This window comes from Gallinula chloropus (genome assembly GCF_964237585.1).
Source record: "Gallinula chloropus genome assembly, chromosome: 1".
Lineage (NCBI taxonomy): Eukaryota > Metazoa > Chordata > Aves > Gruiformes > Rallidae > Gallinula > Gallinula chloropus.
Window position 1 is genome coordinate 82,262,683 of NC_140085.1, and position 18,118 is coordinate 82,280,800.

General features: G+C 38.6%; 1 protein-coding gene across 1 annotated transcript in view; it reads right to left on the bottom strand.

Moving 5' to 3' along the window:
* WNK1 (WNK lysine deficient protein kinase 1) overlaps positions 1-18,118 on the bottom strand; it is a gene marked incomplete at its 5' end in the record, with an annotated part of 101,013 nt that overhangs the window by 64,712 nt on the left and 18,183 nt on the right. Inside the window, one exon of the mRNA XM_084276363.1 lies at positions 2,625-2,797. Coding sequence (XP_084132489.1) covers positions 2,625-2,797 — 173 coding nt within the window. The remainder of the gene's footprint in view (positions 1-2,624; positions 2,798-18,118) is intronic.

The window sequence follows — 18,118 nt, forward strand, 5'->3', positions numbered from 1 at the left end:
TGGTAAACCTGGGCTGTATCTCGTCAGAATGCTACTATCTCCAAGGACAAAGCACACTCATCATCTTGGGGCAACCTGTTCCAATGTCTGACCACCACCCATGAAAGAGCTTCTCCTTTTGTCAGCTTGAACCTCTTTTGTTTCAATTTATGACTGTTGACTCTAATCCTCCCACTATGCACCACTGTGAAAAGCCTGACTCGCTTATATATTCTGGAAAGCAGCTGTTAGGTCTTCCTTAAATGATCCTCCTTCTTCAGGAGGATCAAAATCAGTTCCCTCAGTCCCTCCTCACCAAGCAGGTACCCCAGCACCTGACCACGTTGGTGGGCCTCTACTGAACTTGTTCCTGCTTAATCAATGCTATTCTTATCTCTTTCATGTCATAGTCATCCACTTCAAAAAGATACTTGATCTTTGCACAGATTACAAGAAAACATGAGGCTTTATTAATAGTTTGCTTTAATAAATAGAGAGAAACAGGAACTATCTTTGCTTTCTGTCCCAAGGTTGGTTTCTTGGGTTTCTAAGCAGGAAGGACATTGACCAATAGTATCTCAGCTCAAGGAGCTAGAGAAAACACTAAGTTTTCTTAGAGGTCAATATGTAGGTATGTGTCCAACCAGATAGCTGACACACTCAAAGTGATTAGGAGATGTCCTGGTTCTGGCCAGGACAGAGTCAACCTCCCTAAGCAGCCAGCCCAGGTGAACTGAGTTAACCCCAGCTGTTTTCCACACCACCTTATATCCCTCCACCATAAAAGGCCTGGCCAGAACCAGGACAGCAACACACACTCCAACAGCCTTAGATAAAACTAGGCCAGATTAAAAATGGCTGTGTTCATTAATAGTATAATTAAGACTTAAAATAGACAAATCACTTTTTTCCCCAAACATTTTAATCCCATGATGGCATGCAATACCAGAAAGCAGTTTAACTCTTTACAACAATTGAGTTGTAGAACTTTCCCACTGGTTTGCAGAAGTAGACACTCTTCTTCATGCAAAATTAGAAACTTGCCCAGACAGCATTTCAAAAGAATGAGTCCACAATATTTTCACATTATTTATGTGTGTTTATATATAAATGTATACAAATACCAAAAAAAAGGAAAATTGAGCTTAAGATGTCAATACACTTTTGTTTACTTTTTCACATCAAGTGACAACAATGTCCCAAGTCTCAAAACAAAGTAGGTATCACTTGCATTAAATATAGGCAATGTAAACAAACTGGAAAAGAGATATGGAAGTAATAGTAAAATATCATAAGCAAACACAAGTGTGCAGTGTACATCTAGGAATATGACACAGACACATGAAATAATGATATTCAAAGTATCTGACATGTATCATATCATAACATCTTAAATTTCCCATACAGTTCACCTGTCAAGTCTCAAGTGAAGTGGACAAGAATAAACTAAATCACAGTTTTAACAGAAACTATGTAAGTGGGGAAAAATACCCAGAAGTCTACTGTTTAAAACATCTTCAATTAAAGTCTTAGTTCTTTCTGGGTAAAGCAAAAGTATGTTCTTACTTCAGAGTACAAAATAATCCTATAGCCAGCAAATCTGAGATACATCTTCCTGCCAACAACCTACGGTATAAATGTCTATTATTACTTTATCATCTTGCTTATGCCTTCACATAAGATACCCATCTAAGTTAAAATCTGTGAGAGGGAGAAAGGAGTAAGAAAGGGAGAAAAAAGTTAAATCTAACTATATATTCTAGAATGAAAATAGGTAACTTCATTTAAAGGCATCTGTAGGGTGCTGCAAAGCTTTTACTTTACTACTGCTGTGAAAACAGCACATGAAGCAACAGATCTATTATTTTATCTGAAATACCTTAAACAAGCTCAGAAAAGTCTTCCCTGAACATATGGCTAAAAAAAGTTGCAGTATCTTTAGCCCTCCAGTACTACTTTCAAGAGACAAACACTTCCCTATAATTGCAATCCAGACTCCCAAAGAGCCATTTTTTCCTTCTTTAGCTATGCCCATTTGTGGCTATCAATAAGCATCGTAAAAACACAAGACGTCCACGGGCTATTTTAACCAAATAGATTGCAAATTGTTTCCAGCTCCTGCAGCCTGCTTACACATTTTGGATCTGAATGCCTCTCCAAGACTTAAATAGGCATTGAATTAAGACAACGACTCGCAATCCCTGAACTGCAAATGCTGGCAGTTTTATTTCCAGTAGATTAATGGTGACTGGATGCTCACAAACAAGCTCAGCTCTCCAAGTTTCTACAGTGTGAGGCAAAGGCGTTATTTCAGCGAAGGCCTCGGGGCTCCACGTGCCACCAGAGGGCCCTCGCACTGGTGTCTACTTTTAACTCTGGCTTGGAAACAGGCCGAGTTTTCACTCCACTGCTTCACGGGGTGAAACTGCTCTCATAGGCACACCTTCAGATTTCTCTTAGGTAGTACTTCTAAAGGATGCTCCATCATAACCTGCAGTGCCAGTAAGACTCTTGTTAAGTAAGTATTTCCTTATGCAAGGTTAGCCCTCTGGAAAGTTCTTATTTTATCTGAAATACCTATTTCTAGAGCTCTGGTTTTATGCTAATGATTCTTACATGCTTTTGACATGCCTTAATTTACTTACGTTTTCAATGTTCCAGATGTCATGAGTTCCGTCACAAGAACAATACACTTTTTTCCTTTGACTGTAGATTCCCAGGAATCATAGAACCTGACAATATTGGGATGCTGAAGCCCTTTCAGCATCCCAGCTTCCTCTTTAAATCTTTGTCTCTCTGACTTGGACAGCTTCCGATCCTAATGAAAAAGAAAAAGGTATGTCAGAAAGCTTTGCTTTATTTCTCACTCAGAAAAGCAGCAACTTGAAAAACAACTGGGTACAGTCAGTGAACAAGTAAGAATCAGCAGTTTTAAATGCTATTTTTGTCTGAAACTACCCCTAAATAGTCTATTTGGAAGACACTATTATAGTCTTTTTTTATCATATGTTTTTCCTTAAAGTCTGGTTGCTCTCAGAGGTAAGAATTGAGAGTCTGCAGATTATCTCCCCTTCCTGTTTCCTCCTCCCCTGCTCTAATGTAATTGCCTGACTCAAGATGGAAGGGGGGGGGGGGGGGGTGGTGGGGATGGGATATAACATCCTCAAATATTCAACTGCTCAAGAGTAGACAAAACTGGATCATTTAAAGCACCTCTCACGTTGTACATAATAGTCTTTAGGTATTCCTATGTGTTTGAAAATCAGACCACTGGTAACAATTGGCTCAACCCTCCATATAGGTGTAAAGCATCATACCTCTCTGACATACAGTATGTATTTATAACTGTAGAAGAATAAGGAAGTGAGTTGGATTTACTTTGATTAAAAGCATGACCTCATGATTAAGCAAGTTTCCTGTAATTTAGCATCAAGGAAAACAAAAAACATAACTCACACTAGAGACACAAAGCAATCTGGCCAGAGACATATCACAAAAAAGCATTCCTAAACACTAGTGCTGTATTACCCAACAACAGGATATCAAGACTGAGCAGCTACTACCAGAATAAGCTGTGTATCTCAAAAGAAAACAGTCACCTTGTGTCTGTCATACAGTGTTGTAAACTTCTATTGATCACACTAGTCAGATGACTGAATGACAAAAATTAGATCCATATGCAGCTTGTATTAAAAAAACCCAAACACAAAACAAACCCACAACAATTTCAGAATAAACTTCAAGACCAGAATTTTAGAATCACTGTTTCTAACAATTATTGAGGAACAACCAGTGACTTCGTCAAGCCTGAGTAATCATTTTAAACCACCTCATTCCTTATTTCCTTTTCAATTAAAAGGAGGTAGTAAAAATACCCAGGGTTTACTTATACTGCTTATAGCCTCCTATTGTCCTCCAGGCAATAGTTCTTCCTCCTTTGTTTACAGGTAATGTTTTCTCAATACCATTCAGCATGCTAATATCTAAACCATCATAAACCCTTCCAAACTTCATTTCCTGATGAAGCTCCAGTTTTCAGAAGTGAAGAAGCCCTCCAGAAAAAGTTTAAAAACACTTCAAGGACGAGTAACTTCTCAGCACATTATACTTGCTTAGGAAGATGCTGAATTCCGATGTCTCACAAATTTAGCCTACAGACATCAAAACCGTTTAATCCTGCAACTATTTCCCTCTGCAGAAATTTGCACTACCATCTCTTTTCCCTCCTGCAAAAGCACACTTGCACAAAAAAGTTTCAAAGTAACATGTTTGCAGAACCACAAACATTTAAGTATTCATGAATTCTGCTTAGGTGTTGGGTGTTTTTTTTTACCACAGAAACAGCACTTCCACTTGAGCTATCTTACCCAGTTTTCCTATCATTGTAATAATGCAATACAGGTCCTGTTCAAAGCCAGTTAATTACGACTACTACGAAGATCTGCGATACAGAAAAGGAGCTGCAATAGGTGTATCAGTCAGCAGACCACACATACCTGTTTCTAAGGAACACTCTGCTTCAAGGAATACAAAATTACAATAATATAATAATTCTTACAGTTAAATGAAACAGTCTTCTCAGCCTCTACACTTGATCCACATAACCCACATTTCAAATATAATGAATAGCTGTGTTCTGTATTTCCAAAAATAAGGCTACAACAATTACTTTTATGTCACTTAAATTCAGCTACATAATATGAACTCTTGCACTTTTTGTCCAAAAACTAGATTTCAGATCTACATTTGGATTACATTTACTTTGTTATGTGTATTCTACCTAGTTATCTACCACAAACACTACCAACCACTTTTAGACTACACTTGTCGTTAAATTCTTATCTTAATCTATGTAAACCTAATCTCCCTTAAGGGTCTTACTCAGTTTTGCCTACCACTGTACTACTCGCCCCAAATAGAAACTAACAAGTGGTAATCACTCTTATCAATGACCAGACTCGTAACAGGCATGCATATTTTGACTCATTTCTCTCTCTGGCCACATCAATGTAGCATCATGTTCCTACAAACGTATCCGTGACGTTTAAAATGGACACTCAACACTTCAGTGCTGGTACTGGAAATATCAACAAGACCGTGACAATATAAGAAGTAATTCAACACTTCTTTGAAAGAGTGCCCTAATGATCTGGGACAAGTTTGGGCACAAACACCAGCCAACAAATTTCACCCTGGGAAGGCAGCAATGTTTTTGCAACCAAGGAAACATTGCATCCTTCAGTAGCATACTGCAGCAGCAAAAGTGAACATTAAACAGAACTGTAAGAGAAAGACAGAGGCACCACTTGTCTCATGAGACTAGCAATGCATACTACCTTTAACCACCCTCATTTCCTTGGATACACAACCCATACACTCATCCATAACAGCTGTTTATATTCCTTCCTTAAAGGAATACTAACGCTAGGCAACCAAAAAGGGTGAATATACTTTTAAAAAAACATAGTTTTCAGCAAAATATTAGATCTCACAAGCAATTACATCAACAAAATGAATCTGTATAGACAATGGCTCATTACATACAGTATATACAAACTACATTCTAATGCAACCTGCAATGTTGGCTGCATGCTAACACGCAATTTAAAAGTTACAAGTACACCTTTAAAACTTGGTATTTCCCTATACCAGAACCTTACATCATACTAAATCTGCAGAGCTATAGCAGAGAAAAAGAACCCACCATCACTTAATGAGAATTTAAGAGACCATTTTTCCAAAATTTGAAAGGTAGCAGCTTTCACAATCCTCAGTTATAACTGCACACTCCAAGAGACTCAAAAGTCCAGATGTGTTTTTCAAATGAGACAGTATTTGGATTCCATTGTGGCCTTTGAGCAGGAGTTTGCAGGAATGCAAGACCCTCTGCTCCATCTCCACATCTAAAGAGGACCATTTCTGCATATATTTGCTGAATTCATCTGGAAGCAAAAATTGAGGATTTGCAACTTAACATTCCAGTATCACAAATTATAAGGTCGATTACAGAAATTTAATGTTTTCTTCTATTTTTAAATCAGATAGAAACTAAACAAAATAGAAAGATGCATAAGATGCTTTTCCATAAAGCTGTAGAAATTGTATAATTTTATAAAGAAACTACAGCTTTAACAACAGTTATTAATAGATGGCTTGATATCCTAGCCTTCAAAGACCAATTTGTTTTGGAATTCCTAATATTAAAATTTTAAAAATGGATACCCTTCCTCCCATCTCAGTCCTTTTTTTTTTTTACCATAATGAAGCAACCATAAGCAGACAAGGCAGTGTCCTCAGTCTACAAAGTTAGCAAATCACATTCTTGTATCACAGTTGGCCCATGCTGAACAGATATAGTCCAAACATTTAAAAATATACAAAGCTGTCTAACTGTAGGAGAGCTTGCTTCCTAAAATGAATTTAACTATTTCATAAAATGGCCAGCATTGTTCTTCCTGAACTGATAGCTTCCCTGGAGGCCTTAAGTGTCACATCCCAATCACTAGCTTGCCCTTCAAACAAACTGAAACAGATGCATCAAGCCCACTCTGTTCATTTCATTCATGCCTTTCCACCTACATTAAATTGTTTTGACAAGCCAGGACAAACAGCAAGGCTTCCCAGCACGTGACCCCGGGTTCTGCAGTGCCAGGGGCCTGAACAGAAACAGTCAGCAAGTGAAACAATCGTTCGGCTCAGAACAACTCAATAGGCTTTTCTTGGCTGTTTCCATTTATCCTGAGTACCTCCCCTCTGATTTCTTTTGGTCAGGAAAGAGCTATCAGAGATGTTTACATTATTTCTTGCAATAATCCCCCAAGATTAGCTATTGTACCAATGGTTATATTCCTCTGGTGATGTTTTTCAGACACGGCTTAATATCTATTCAGGAAAGAAAATAGATTTCTGGCACCTAAATTAATCTTAAATTTCAAGTGGATTGCTCACATAACTGTTAAATCTGAGTAATTTCTCATCTATTTTCCTTTCTCTTTCCACAGCCCTTATAAGTTCTGTTGGAACATGGTGACAAGACACCACACATCTGCAAAGCACATGTCACAAGCAGTTGGAGAGCCTGGCTCGGACACTTGACCCACCTTAGCAAGGCATCATATTTTGCTCAGGCCATTTGAGTCTGTTCTTTGTCCAGCCTAAGCTCAATTAAGGATCTTGCCTCCACTGTCCATTTTTACTGACACCAATGGCCTGAGCTAAATTCTAGGACAATTCAGCTGACAACATTATACCTAATATAAATATGCAGAAGAGACACACCGCACTTCACTCTCAAACACATGCTGTAGGATACCAAGCAAGTGGATAACGAAATACTACATGTAAGAAACTAATCTGCTAACTCACTCTGTACATCCTCAAAGTTGACTTTGTTTCTTAATATCAAGTAAAATTAACATAATCAAAGGGCCAGGGCAAACCTGAGCTAGAAATCTTCCCACAATCTCTATCTTCTACAAATTAGCAGACTCAGAGGTGGCATCAACTTTAAACTGGATTTTTTTTTTTTTTTTTTTAAAGCACAACATAGACAGCTGCTCCCTCTTCCACAATGTTAGGAGGATAAGCAATAAAGAGGAAATGGGGAAAGACTGGACACTTTACGTACTACAGACAGATTTTACTACCCTTCTGCATATCCTACAACTAGATCCACAAATTCTATGTAGTTGTATTGCAGGGACAGTTAATGGGTAGTTATTACTGGGTTTGTTTTTAAACTACAGTAGAGCAACGCTACTGTAGCTTTTGTCCAAAGAGGTGCACTAAAAAGCACACTAGAAAACTCAGTAGCAATGAAATGCCTTCAAATGGTATAGTCTCAAAATAAACAGCCATGAAAGACTTCAAAACGCTGCTGCTGAATTACAGATAGTCAGAACCACAACCAAGGTAAATCACCTATCTGTGCTGAGGTTACACCAAGCAGCATTTTATCAAACATTCAAAATATCTAAAAATTTGAGAGGAAGACACTACTGTTCCAAGCCTATTATTCAGAGGAAGAAGTAGTATACAGAAGAGACAAATGTCCTTCTGTGTGCATTTCTGCTGCATGTGAGAAAGGCTTTGCAAGCCTTTTAGGCAAGGTTAATGAGGGGTCATCAGAGGAGAAGCTAGCAAGACAGCGCCGATACTCAGCGCTGTTAATGGAACTGAGCCTTTGTGGGCTGCAGTGTTCTCATCCTGAAAAAATCTAGCAGCTAAGAGGAAAAATGAGCACAGTGACCATTGAGCTAGACTAACAAAATATCAACAAAGAACCCACTCATCTTAAAAATCATCCAACATCACGTAGTTGGTACCTAGAAATGGACGTCTAAGTGCACAAGAGCCACATCTATGTTTCTGTGTCAACAGACAAACCACTTCAGACATTTCAGTGTTAAAGACTAGGTAGAAAAAAGGAAAGGAGGCAGAAGAGACTGTTCAAAATGCATCCCTGCACAGCAAGAGACATGAATTTAAATCAAGGATCTCCACAGATACTTCCACCAGTATACCTTTCTACAAACCACTGAACACGAAAAAACTATTAAATGGAGTTAAACAGTTGCTGTTCCAAAAGTATGTATGCAAAGGTTTGGTTTTTTTTTCCATTTGACAGTAGTGTTTCTGAAAAAGAGCATTTCAAGCACCCTGCTTTAGAGCTTAATTGTATAATGTAATTTTTGTAGATTTACATAAACTTTTAGCAAACCACAGACTTGGGAATCAGGTCTGCACACCTAATGGAAGAAGTTCAGTCTGCAGACAGCTCTTGATTCATGCATACTTCCTGCTACAGCTCTCTTACCTTCCAAGAGTCCAACCTTTCATGGGCAGGTCTCTATAGCCTCTACACAAAATTGTAAGGTCTGAATAGAAAATTTGCACTTGATAAACTGGGGACTTGGAGACTCCCAGCATACTGGGGAACACCATCAGCTGCCAAGATTGCCAGCTGCTCAATAAAGAGTTTAGAAAGGCAATACATTAAAACTGCAGCTACTGAGGATAATAAATGCCAGATTAGGATACCCTTTGTACCACTTTGTACATGAAAAGCCACTACGTCAAGATTCGCCAGAACACAGCCGACAATGCTCCAAGGCTGCACTCAACACATGTATGGAGTAAACTATTAAAACTGATCACCTTACTATGCACTATTGTTCTTTAGTTAAATCAAGTATTTTTTCTCCCTCCCAAAACATATGCATTAGCCAAAGATAAGCTTTTTTAAAAAGGGGGGGCAGGGGCAGGTGGTAGAACAGGATGACAAGACATCAAACCAAAGGGAAAAACAAAAGAAGACCTGGGCTTCCATTGCTTTCAGAAGGCTAGGTATCACACCACACAAACTCCTTAACCTTCCCTCCCAGGTCATACATCCCCAAAAACAGCTCTGCAAAAGCTTCTAAGAAGATTTTAAGAAGAAAGGGTTTTCTTGCTTGTTACTCCAGTGTTGCTTCCTTATCCATATTTATCAAATTCAGAAATCAAAATCAATCTCTGCAGCTGCATGAATTCACATGGTTTGGGGGACAGGAAGAACAATGCATGCTCTCTTTCTTGGCATTATGCTTGAGAGTCCCAAAACAACCACCTGTAATGGAAATAAAGCTGCTAATCCCATCAATACAGAAGAAATATAGAGAGACAATTTGAGGACCTCTGTATTTCTGCTTTCCAGATGTTGGTAACCAGTACTGTTCAGTCCCCTTCCTCTGTCTTAGTTTGAAGATGGAAGACAAAGTTCATGAGGATGCATAGTGGAATGAAACACAATGCCAAGTTAACATTTACTTACTGAAGCACAATTTCACACTGCTGTTTGGCAAGCCTCCATGAGAAGAATCAGTTTTACATAAGCTACAGACAGGCTTTGTGGAGTATGCAAACCACCTTAAGATAACACTAAAGTATAACATATATCTAACACGGTAGAAAAGAGGAGACCTAAAATAGTTACCTATTATACCTTTTAAAGTTCCTGAGTAATGGTAAATATTTTTGTAGACTTCCTTTTACACAAGGTATTCAATATGTTTTAAGTTTCAGCAAAGTACACAAGTAGTAAACCCAAGTGAAAGGTTGGCAGATTATTCACATTAGTTGTTCCGTTTCCTGGTGAAAAGAATCTGTGCACTGTCTTCTGTATTTTCATTTCTGGCATTTCAATGCACAACCTGAGTAGCATGGCAAAAAATTCTTTAGAAGATGCTGTTAGTTCATAAAAAAGACTTGCCTGAAAATTAAGTTGCTTCTTGTCCTTTGCCTTACCATTGAAACAGGTATGCAATATGGCAAACATATGCAAGTTTATCGCTGCTACTTGAAGGTTACAATTAAAGAAACAAGTTACATACATCTTGACAGAAATGATACTTGGGGAAACTGATGGTGGGAGGAAGGAGGGAAATGGAACTCTGTGATCAAACAGAAGCCTTCAGTAGTCAGGATTTAGTCTGAAGAAGTCAGTTATACATATGCTAGAAGAGTCAATACTTGAGCAAGCTTCAGAAAAAAAGCAACAGAACTTTGCCTTCCCTGAAAAGACAGCATTTACAACCAAAACCTAAGTATGCTACTGAAAGATACTACCACTGTTCTCCATTTTATCCCACAATTGTTTGCCAGTTTTGATGAAGCTATGATTGATGGCCACAGGGGAAGGGTGAGAAGACCACCACTAATTACATTCCTCAGATGTAGTCAATTTTGCATACACAGGATCACCTGTGCAAGCAGCAGTAGTAACAGCATCTAGGACACCTGGTGGCAGCAGTGTTATAGACTGAACCTATGCTTGAAGAGACTTCTTCAGAGTCTCCTTGTAAAAGAAAAGGCACAAGAAGTTGAGTCTGTGCCTGCTTGCACCAATTTCTAGCATAGTTAAACACAACAGACCTGTAACAGTCACAATTATAGAGTCCTTACAGGTCTTCAACTGTAAATCCTCAAGTTTTGAAGATCCCATACATCCACAAGAACATCCATAACAAGTCTACTAATATTGCTATTGCTGTACAGGAACCTGGCAGTAAGGAACAACTGAAGCATGCCAGAACAAAGATGCTGTAAAGGGAGAAACTCAGGAACACTGAATCAAAGATGAACCCACTAACATGGTGAGATCTGAAGCCATTCTGTCTTGCTTCCTCACATCAAACAAATGGCAGAAGTGAGATCAGAAGTGTAAGGAGGGCGCAAAGACAAAATGAATCACGAATGGAGCAGCAGAACAACACTTCTGTTTCTCTGCAGGTCAACAGTAGATCAGCATGTTTCCTCTTTATCTAAGGTCACACGAAATCTTGAAAGTGTGAATCCCAATAACAAAATGCATCTTCTGTTTCAGTAGCACTGTGGGATTTTTTTTATTCTCAGCAATGCCAAGAATTCCTACACGGCTACACTCATGCACTTCAGTATTATGTGCAATACCAAACGGAAGGCTCATACCCCGCACGCACCAGACACAGAGACTGGGGCAGCCACCGATACCTCAAGTCTTTCTTGGAAAGGTAACAATAGACAAAACCCGGACACCTCCATGGGGGCTAGAACAGTCTGCCTTACTGACAGGCTTTCAAGGAATTCACCCAGTGAATTTTTAGGTTTCCACTTAAATTTTAAGGATGAATATGATGCAACTGGTAGTAAAGCACCTCAGTTTTCCCTGGAAAATCAAACATCAGCAAAATCATACCAAATGTGAACCTCTATCAGATTACTAGCTTGTTTTCCAGAACTGTGTTGTGTGTAAATGCGCACATTAAAACAAGTCCATACTACTATTCACCCCACTCTCTCACATGAGCACACACATTCATAAGCAAAGCAAGTAGGCCAAACTGAGGAACTAAACCAAATTCCACTTTGGCAGAAAGCAATTATTAAGACTAATCAGTATATTGCCTAATCTCAGCTTCCCTTGGGAAATTCGCACTTTTTAGAACACAGCTTCAGAGTAAATTAAGAACTATACTCACACTTTATCATATCAATTTTATATTTTCCTTTGGTCTCCACACAACCAGCAAGAGAAAAAAATTAAAACGTAGATATGAAACCTATGGCTTAGGCATGACCTCTTCCGGAATCTCTTGGGTCCTTGGGAATCTGGTCTAGGAATGGCAAGCAACTGTGTAGGCTTCAGTCATTTCTATTCTAGGGTTGCTCTAGGCAGCATTTGTGCTTCTTTACACAGAAGTCCAGAAAAAGAGATGGCTAAAAGTTTTGTTCAATCTATTCATCCTGAAAGGCTGAACATAAGGGACAGTAATCAAAGTGCTGTGCAATACAAAAATAATTAGTATTAGAAGAGAGAGGTCATCTACTTATTTTCACTTTAAAATTGCTATTTAATCCACAGAAGAGAAACGGGTAAGTTTGCTATCTGATATGAGTTCACAACAAGGCTTATGTTTGTTACACATGTCTTATTACAGAATTGAAGTGTTAGCTGAACTGAATTCTTGATGAGCTATTAACCAGCTGGACCATCTTGTCACTTGGCTCAGATGCCTCATTAAAAGTTTTGAAGCTCACATCAATTCTCATTTTGCACTGGATTGATTGCTTTGTCAGTGAGAGGGAAGGTACATCTAATCATCTCAGTTTATTCTTACTAAGAAAATCCAATTCTCCATTCAGGTCTGACAATACTGCAAGAAAAAAAGCCTCTTCCACAACCCATTCTGGTTATCTCACAGATTTATGGACTCACTGCATCAAAAGAGCAACTGTAGCTCATTTCACATTTCTGCATGACTGCAAGAGTCCTTCTACGAGTAGATACATGTCTAGAACATTAGGGTGAACCCTTAACCAATTCTGCTAAAGACAAATCAATTTAGAGAATCAAAAATATACAATTCTTCATCAATGTACTTCACAAAGCTAATGGCAAAGGGAAAGAATTAGCTATATCCACTTTTCAGATAGCTGAGATAGCATCAGTTGCAATGGTTAGAAACCATGCAGTAATGTCCAGATGACTCCAAAGATTCAGTAATACCAAATACTAGAGCTCCATGCCAGACATCCTTCATTGAAAGGTATCTCTCACTCAGGGATCCTTCAGGGATTCATCAAACACCTCAAATAACTGCCAGGTGTTCTATATGTTTCCAAGATAGACAAAAATCAAAAAGGCATCTCATGTAGAGAAAGACTGAGTTCCAGAAAGAGCAAGTTTCATGGGGTGACCAAAATTTCCATTCTAGATGAAGGCTCAGGAATACCTTGCATAAATAGCATTTCACAAATATGAAAGTCCTAAAACACTGGAGGAGCACTTTATTTTTTCTAAGCCTCACTAAATCAATGATGCAGTCTTCCTGTGACCTATCAGAATACCCATCTTCATTTCAGGCTTCTCAAAGTGAAGCAGTAATAATTTTTCCATGTCTTACCTGATGGACTGACTTAGGAGATCACATTCTTGCATCACTCGCACACTTACTGTAGCCTTTCACAATGATACCATGTACATTAGAGACTCCTATGTTTATAGCACAGCACATGCATCTTCCTTTGCAAAACCCATATAAAATATAGTTTTAAAAAGCTACCTGCAAAGTCAGAACTATTTCAGACACCATTAAATGTACCACTAGTATGCAAATTAAAATATGCACATTATCTTTCACAGAGCAAGGAAATTGAGCATAGTTGAGTGAGGAGAAAGAAAATGGTCAAATATTTAACAGCTGGTGAGTGGTAAACTGAACAACCAAAAATATTGGCATGATGAAGCAAAGTCTGCATCTAGAAGCATAACTGGCTTTCCAGTTCAACCCTGAAAATTTTAAAAATGAGTTAAAATATAAAACATAGTGTAGCTGAAATGTATATGGAGGAACCAGGCCTACTATCTAAAGCAACACAGGGCATGGTAAAACAAGGTACTACTATGCACGCCTTGAACATATAAGGACTATCTTTATACAACTTGAAAAAAATCTCAAACCCTGAAGTGCTGGATTACCCTGCAAAAAAATGGCAGCTAAAATTTAGTGTTGTAAAACAGGTGAGATGAAAGATTATCAACAGAGTAATCTCCACACTGATTCAAAGTGGACTGCTAGGGATAAGCAGAAGTAGTTTAAGATTAATATTCAGCATCTTTTTCTTGGAATTTGGGGATTATATGTATGAGATTATTGCCATTGCCAAAACTATTCTGTATTAGACTGAATTTTTTTTTTCCTGAAGACTACTGCTGGGAACATCTGGCACTGCCAGAAGACCAACCATGACCTAGATGACCTCAGATAACCACCACAACCTGTCTATGAATTAGCAATTAAAATAAATAGTTTATCCAAAAAATCTGTTTCTCATTACATCGTGGTTTAGTCATATACCTTGATGAGGTACCACTTTTTCAAATGTCTTAACAGCAACACTGGAGGCATCTCTTGAAGACAAACTAAAATGCCTGAGAATGTCATGGTCCAAAGGACCTACCTGATATGGGTCACCACAGCCAGAAATATTTTTTTCAAAATCACGTATTCTTTCCAGTGAAATATCTGATAGTCTGTGCCTCATACACCAAAATTAGCAATGATGTTTATCTTTGAAATGTTTCCTTAGCCATTTTTAGCCCCATGAGTCCATCTGAAACACACTCCTCTCTTATGTGTTCAGCAAGTTTGCATACACAGGAAGCCATAGAATCTGGAATTCAAATAGAAGTGGCTTGTCAGAAAAGCTGCACAAGTGTGTTCTGGTACTGCATCACTTGCTTCAGTGGAAATAACTACATTTCTGTGGGGAAAAGAGTGAGTAAATAGATTTGAAACATCCTGTATTTTTCTGTATTTTTTTCTCTGTATTTTCTCTGTATTTTTTTTGCTGTATCACAAAACCCCAAACAACATTCTGGTAAAACAATTAATTAAGCTAAAGACAACATTGTAAAGATAACAGACATTCAGCCCTGGTTTTAGTCTCAAATCCACTAGTTGCTACCTTAAGTAGTACATAGGCTTACTCCTACTAGAAGGATCAACCAGGAATTCTTTCCTCACCCTTGAAACAACTAAGGCTACAAAAGGCCCCTTTTTCACAAGCAGAGACTGGACCCATATAGATCTCTGGACAGATATCAAATAGAAGAGCCATATTCATTTTCAGAAAAAGAGCCTTCTGACTAACTACCAGGCAACAGGATGTGAGAAGCAGCAAGACAAAGTCCATAGAAGCACCTGAGAATCAGTTTCTTTGCCGATCATCTGTTGCCACTCCCACATTTTCTTCAATTAACTTGAGAAGCAACTCAAGTGCCAAGACAAACTTTCCAATCAAAATTCTAATGTTTGAATTCTCAGTATCTAAAGATATTGCTGAGAACCTCACCAATTGCTTCCAAAGGAAGCTCTGTAATTTTTTCCCCCTTAAGACTCTACCACTACAATATAAAACTATTTTTCCACACCACGGCTATGATCCAAATAGATACCTCCGTACTTTCAATGAACAGCTGTGTGAAATAGTCTCTGGGGAGTCCACTTCTGAGACCTCTTTTGCATCAAAAGGTGGAACTGTAATTATATATCTTCAAAGCACATGAAAATTCTGAATACAGTTTTCTTGTTACAACCACAGGGCCTTGTGGTTAGAACTTCAAGTTTCTTAGTTTTGCACACAAATCTAAATTGTCACAAAAGAAGCAAAAAGGGAAGAGAAGTACTTTATCCACTCCTCATTTTCTAAATATTTACAAAAATGAAGGCCAAGTGTAAGTAAGCACCTGCTGCTGTAGCACCTCCGAGGGTTTGGAAACAGGCTTCAGTAGCCAGCAAGAACATTAGAGTACAGACCAACAAGTTTTAAAAATCAAAATTCATGACTAACTGCATCAGCATTAATACTTAACAGCCTGCAACCGTAAAAGTGGGATGAGACCAACAGGATGTCCAATAAGCAGGAGCCGGACAGATGAATCAGTCTCAGAGTTAACAGCCCTATCTTCAAAGCTGTTAGCAGACAAAAAAAAAAATTATGAACAGGCTTCTTCAGAATGAGTTGCAACATATCTGCCCATCAAAACCAGACATTTCCCCTTGTGATTTCACTTTGCAAGTAATAAAATCCAGACTGCATCACAAACAAAGAACTGCAGTTCTTCACACACACACACACTTGCTCTTGCCCTGAGCACTCTTGGCTGCAAGGGCTGCTAGCTTTTTAATGCTATTTTGTTTTCTCCTATGCTTCCAACACACGTTTAATCCACCAGAAAGTTTCTTGTAATTTCTTATTTCAAAGTATAGTTTCTCAGATAGACTCAGTCCATACTTAAGTTACCTCCTGTTGAAGGTTCACATAACCAATCTGTTTCGCTCTCCATCTGCAGGGCAAATTAATGCTCGACACAAACCAAACAGAGATAGCCTGAGCACTTTCAACACACTAAATTGCTGACTCAGTCCAAACGACTCCATTTCAGAATTAGTCACACACATAAGACTGTAATGCAGAAACTGAAATTTGTGCCACTATGAACCCTTCTTATCTCAACTGACTTCCGTACAATTGCATCTAAATAAGGACTTCACAAGAGGTCTATTGGCAGTAATCAGCTTTGTAGAAGTAGGATATACCTTTCTCTGAAATTCAGGTTCTTTTCACAGATAGAATGGGATGGTATCATGAGAACATGGTGAAATCTGGAGAACCGTAGAGGAGACTATGACCACAAGTATCTAGAAGTTCATTTTTAAAAATGAAGGGAATAATTTCCAGGTAACCCAAGGAATAGTGTCAGAGTAAGTGCAGAGGAGGGCCACCAAGATGATCATTGGGCTGGAACACCTCTCCTATGAGGGCAGGTTGAGAAGAGTTGGGCTTGTTCAGCCTGGAGGCTTGGGGAGAGCTGAAAGGAGCCTACAAGAAAGCTGGAGAAGGACTTTTTGCACAGGCACGTGACAATAGGATGATGTTAATGGCCTTAAACTGAAGGATGGCAGATACAAGGAAAAAATTGTTCATTCTGAAGACAGTGAGACACTAACACAGAGAAGTTGTGTCTGCCCCCACCCTGGCAGTGTTTAAGGCCAGGCTGGATGGGGCTTTGGGCAACCTGGTCTAGTAGAGGGTGTCCCTGCCCATAGCAAAGAGTTTGGAGCTAGATGATCTGTAAGGTCCATTCCAACCCAAACCACTCTCTCATTCTATGATTACTGCCTTTTCCTGCCAACCCTTCCTTTCAAAGTACTTTCAAGTTTCCACTTCCCAGGAGGGACAAACAACATTAGACACAGCGCAGACCTGGCTCTGAGCTAATTAAAAAGGAATTTCAATACAATGTGCTAGATACTAAACACTAACAAAACTAATAGTCAAGCACTACTCTGTAGCTATGTTTAGACTGTTTAGATTTTTTTCTACTTGTTTCATTTACATAAGTGTCTTTGGACTTTTATTTTTTTCCTCCTTCCACACAATCATGACTACTACCTTTAAAAAACCTCACAGACATTCTGGTAACTCTTCAGTCTACATAAGACCACCAGCATGCACTGTCACTATCTCGCTTAAACCTCAAATGACAAGATGTGAAAAATCCAGAAGGTATTTAAAAGGCCAAACTATAAACATACAAGCTCCTGTACTTTAAAATATCTTTATCCTTGACTGTCTTACATATTTGCTAAATCTAGTATATATACATATTCCGTTCCATCCTTATCAATTTCCCTCTAGGCTTGTGAGAAAGACAGATTTTTGACACAGGCATTTGCTTTTAAAATAATTAAGAATTTCATTTTGCAAATTTACTACACTTAAAGCCATGTGAGCAGTGTATTTTCACAGATGCTTGTGTCAGACTAACTATAGCATACCAGAACCAAGGTCTCTATCACCTGCAAAGTCTGCTGCTTCTCAAAAAGTAAATACTGCTGTTCCACAAAAGGTTTTCTAGCTGAAAACTTCAGAATTTTCTCTGGAGGAATTGGAGTGGCTCCAATGAAGCAAACCATTTCTGAGGATATTAAACTTTAGTAGCTAAACCAACTGCAACACAAACTGAAGGGAACTGAATTATATCATACAGCTTTCCAACCTGCATTTTCCCCCAACATAGGGGTTTGACTTGCATATGGCATATAGAAGTAGCCCC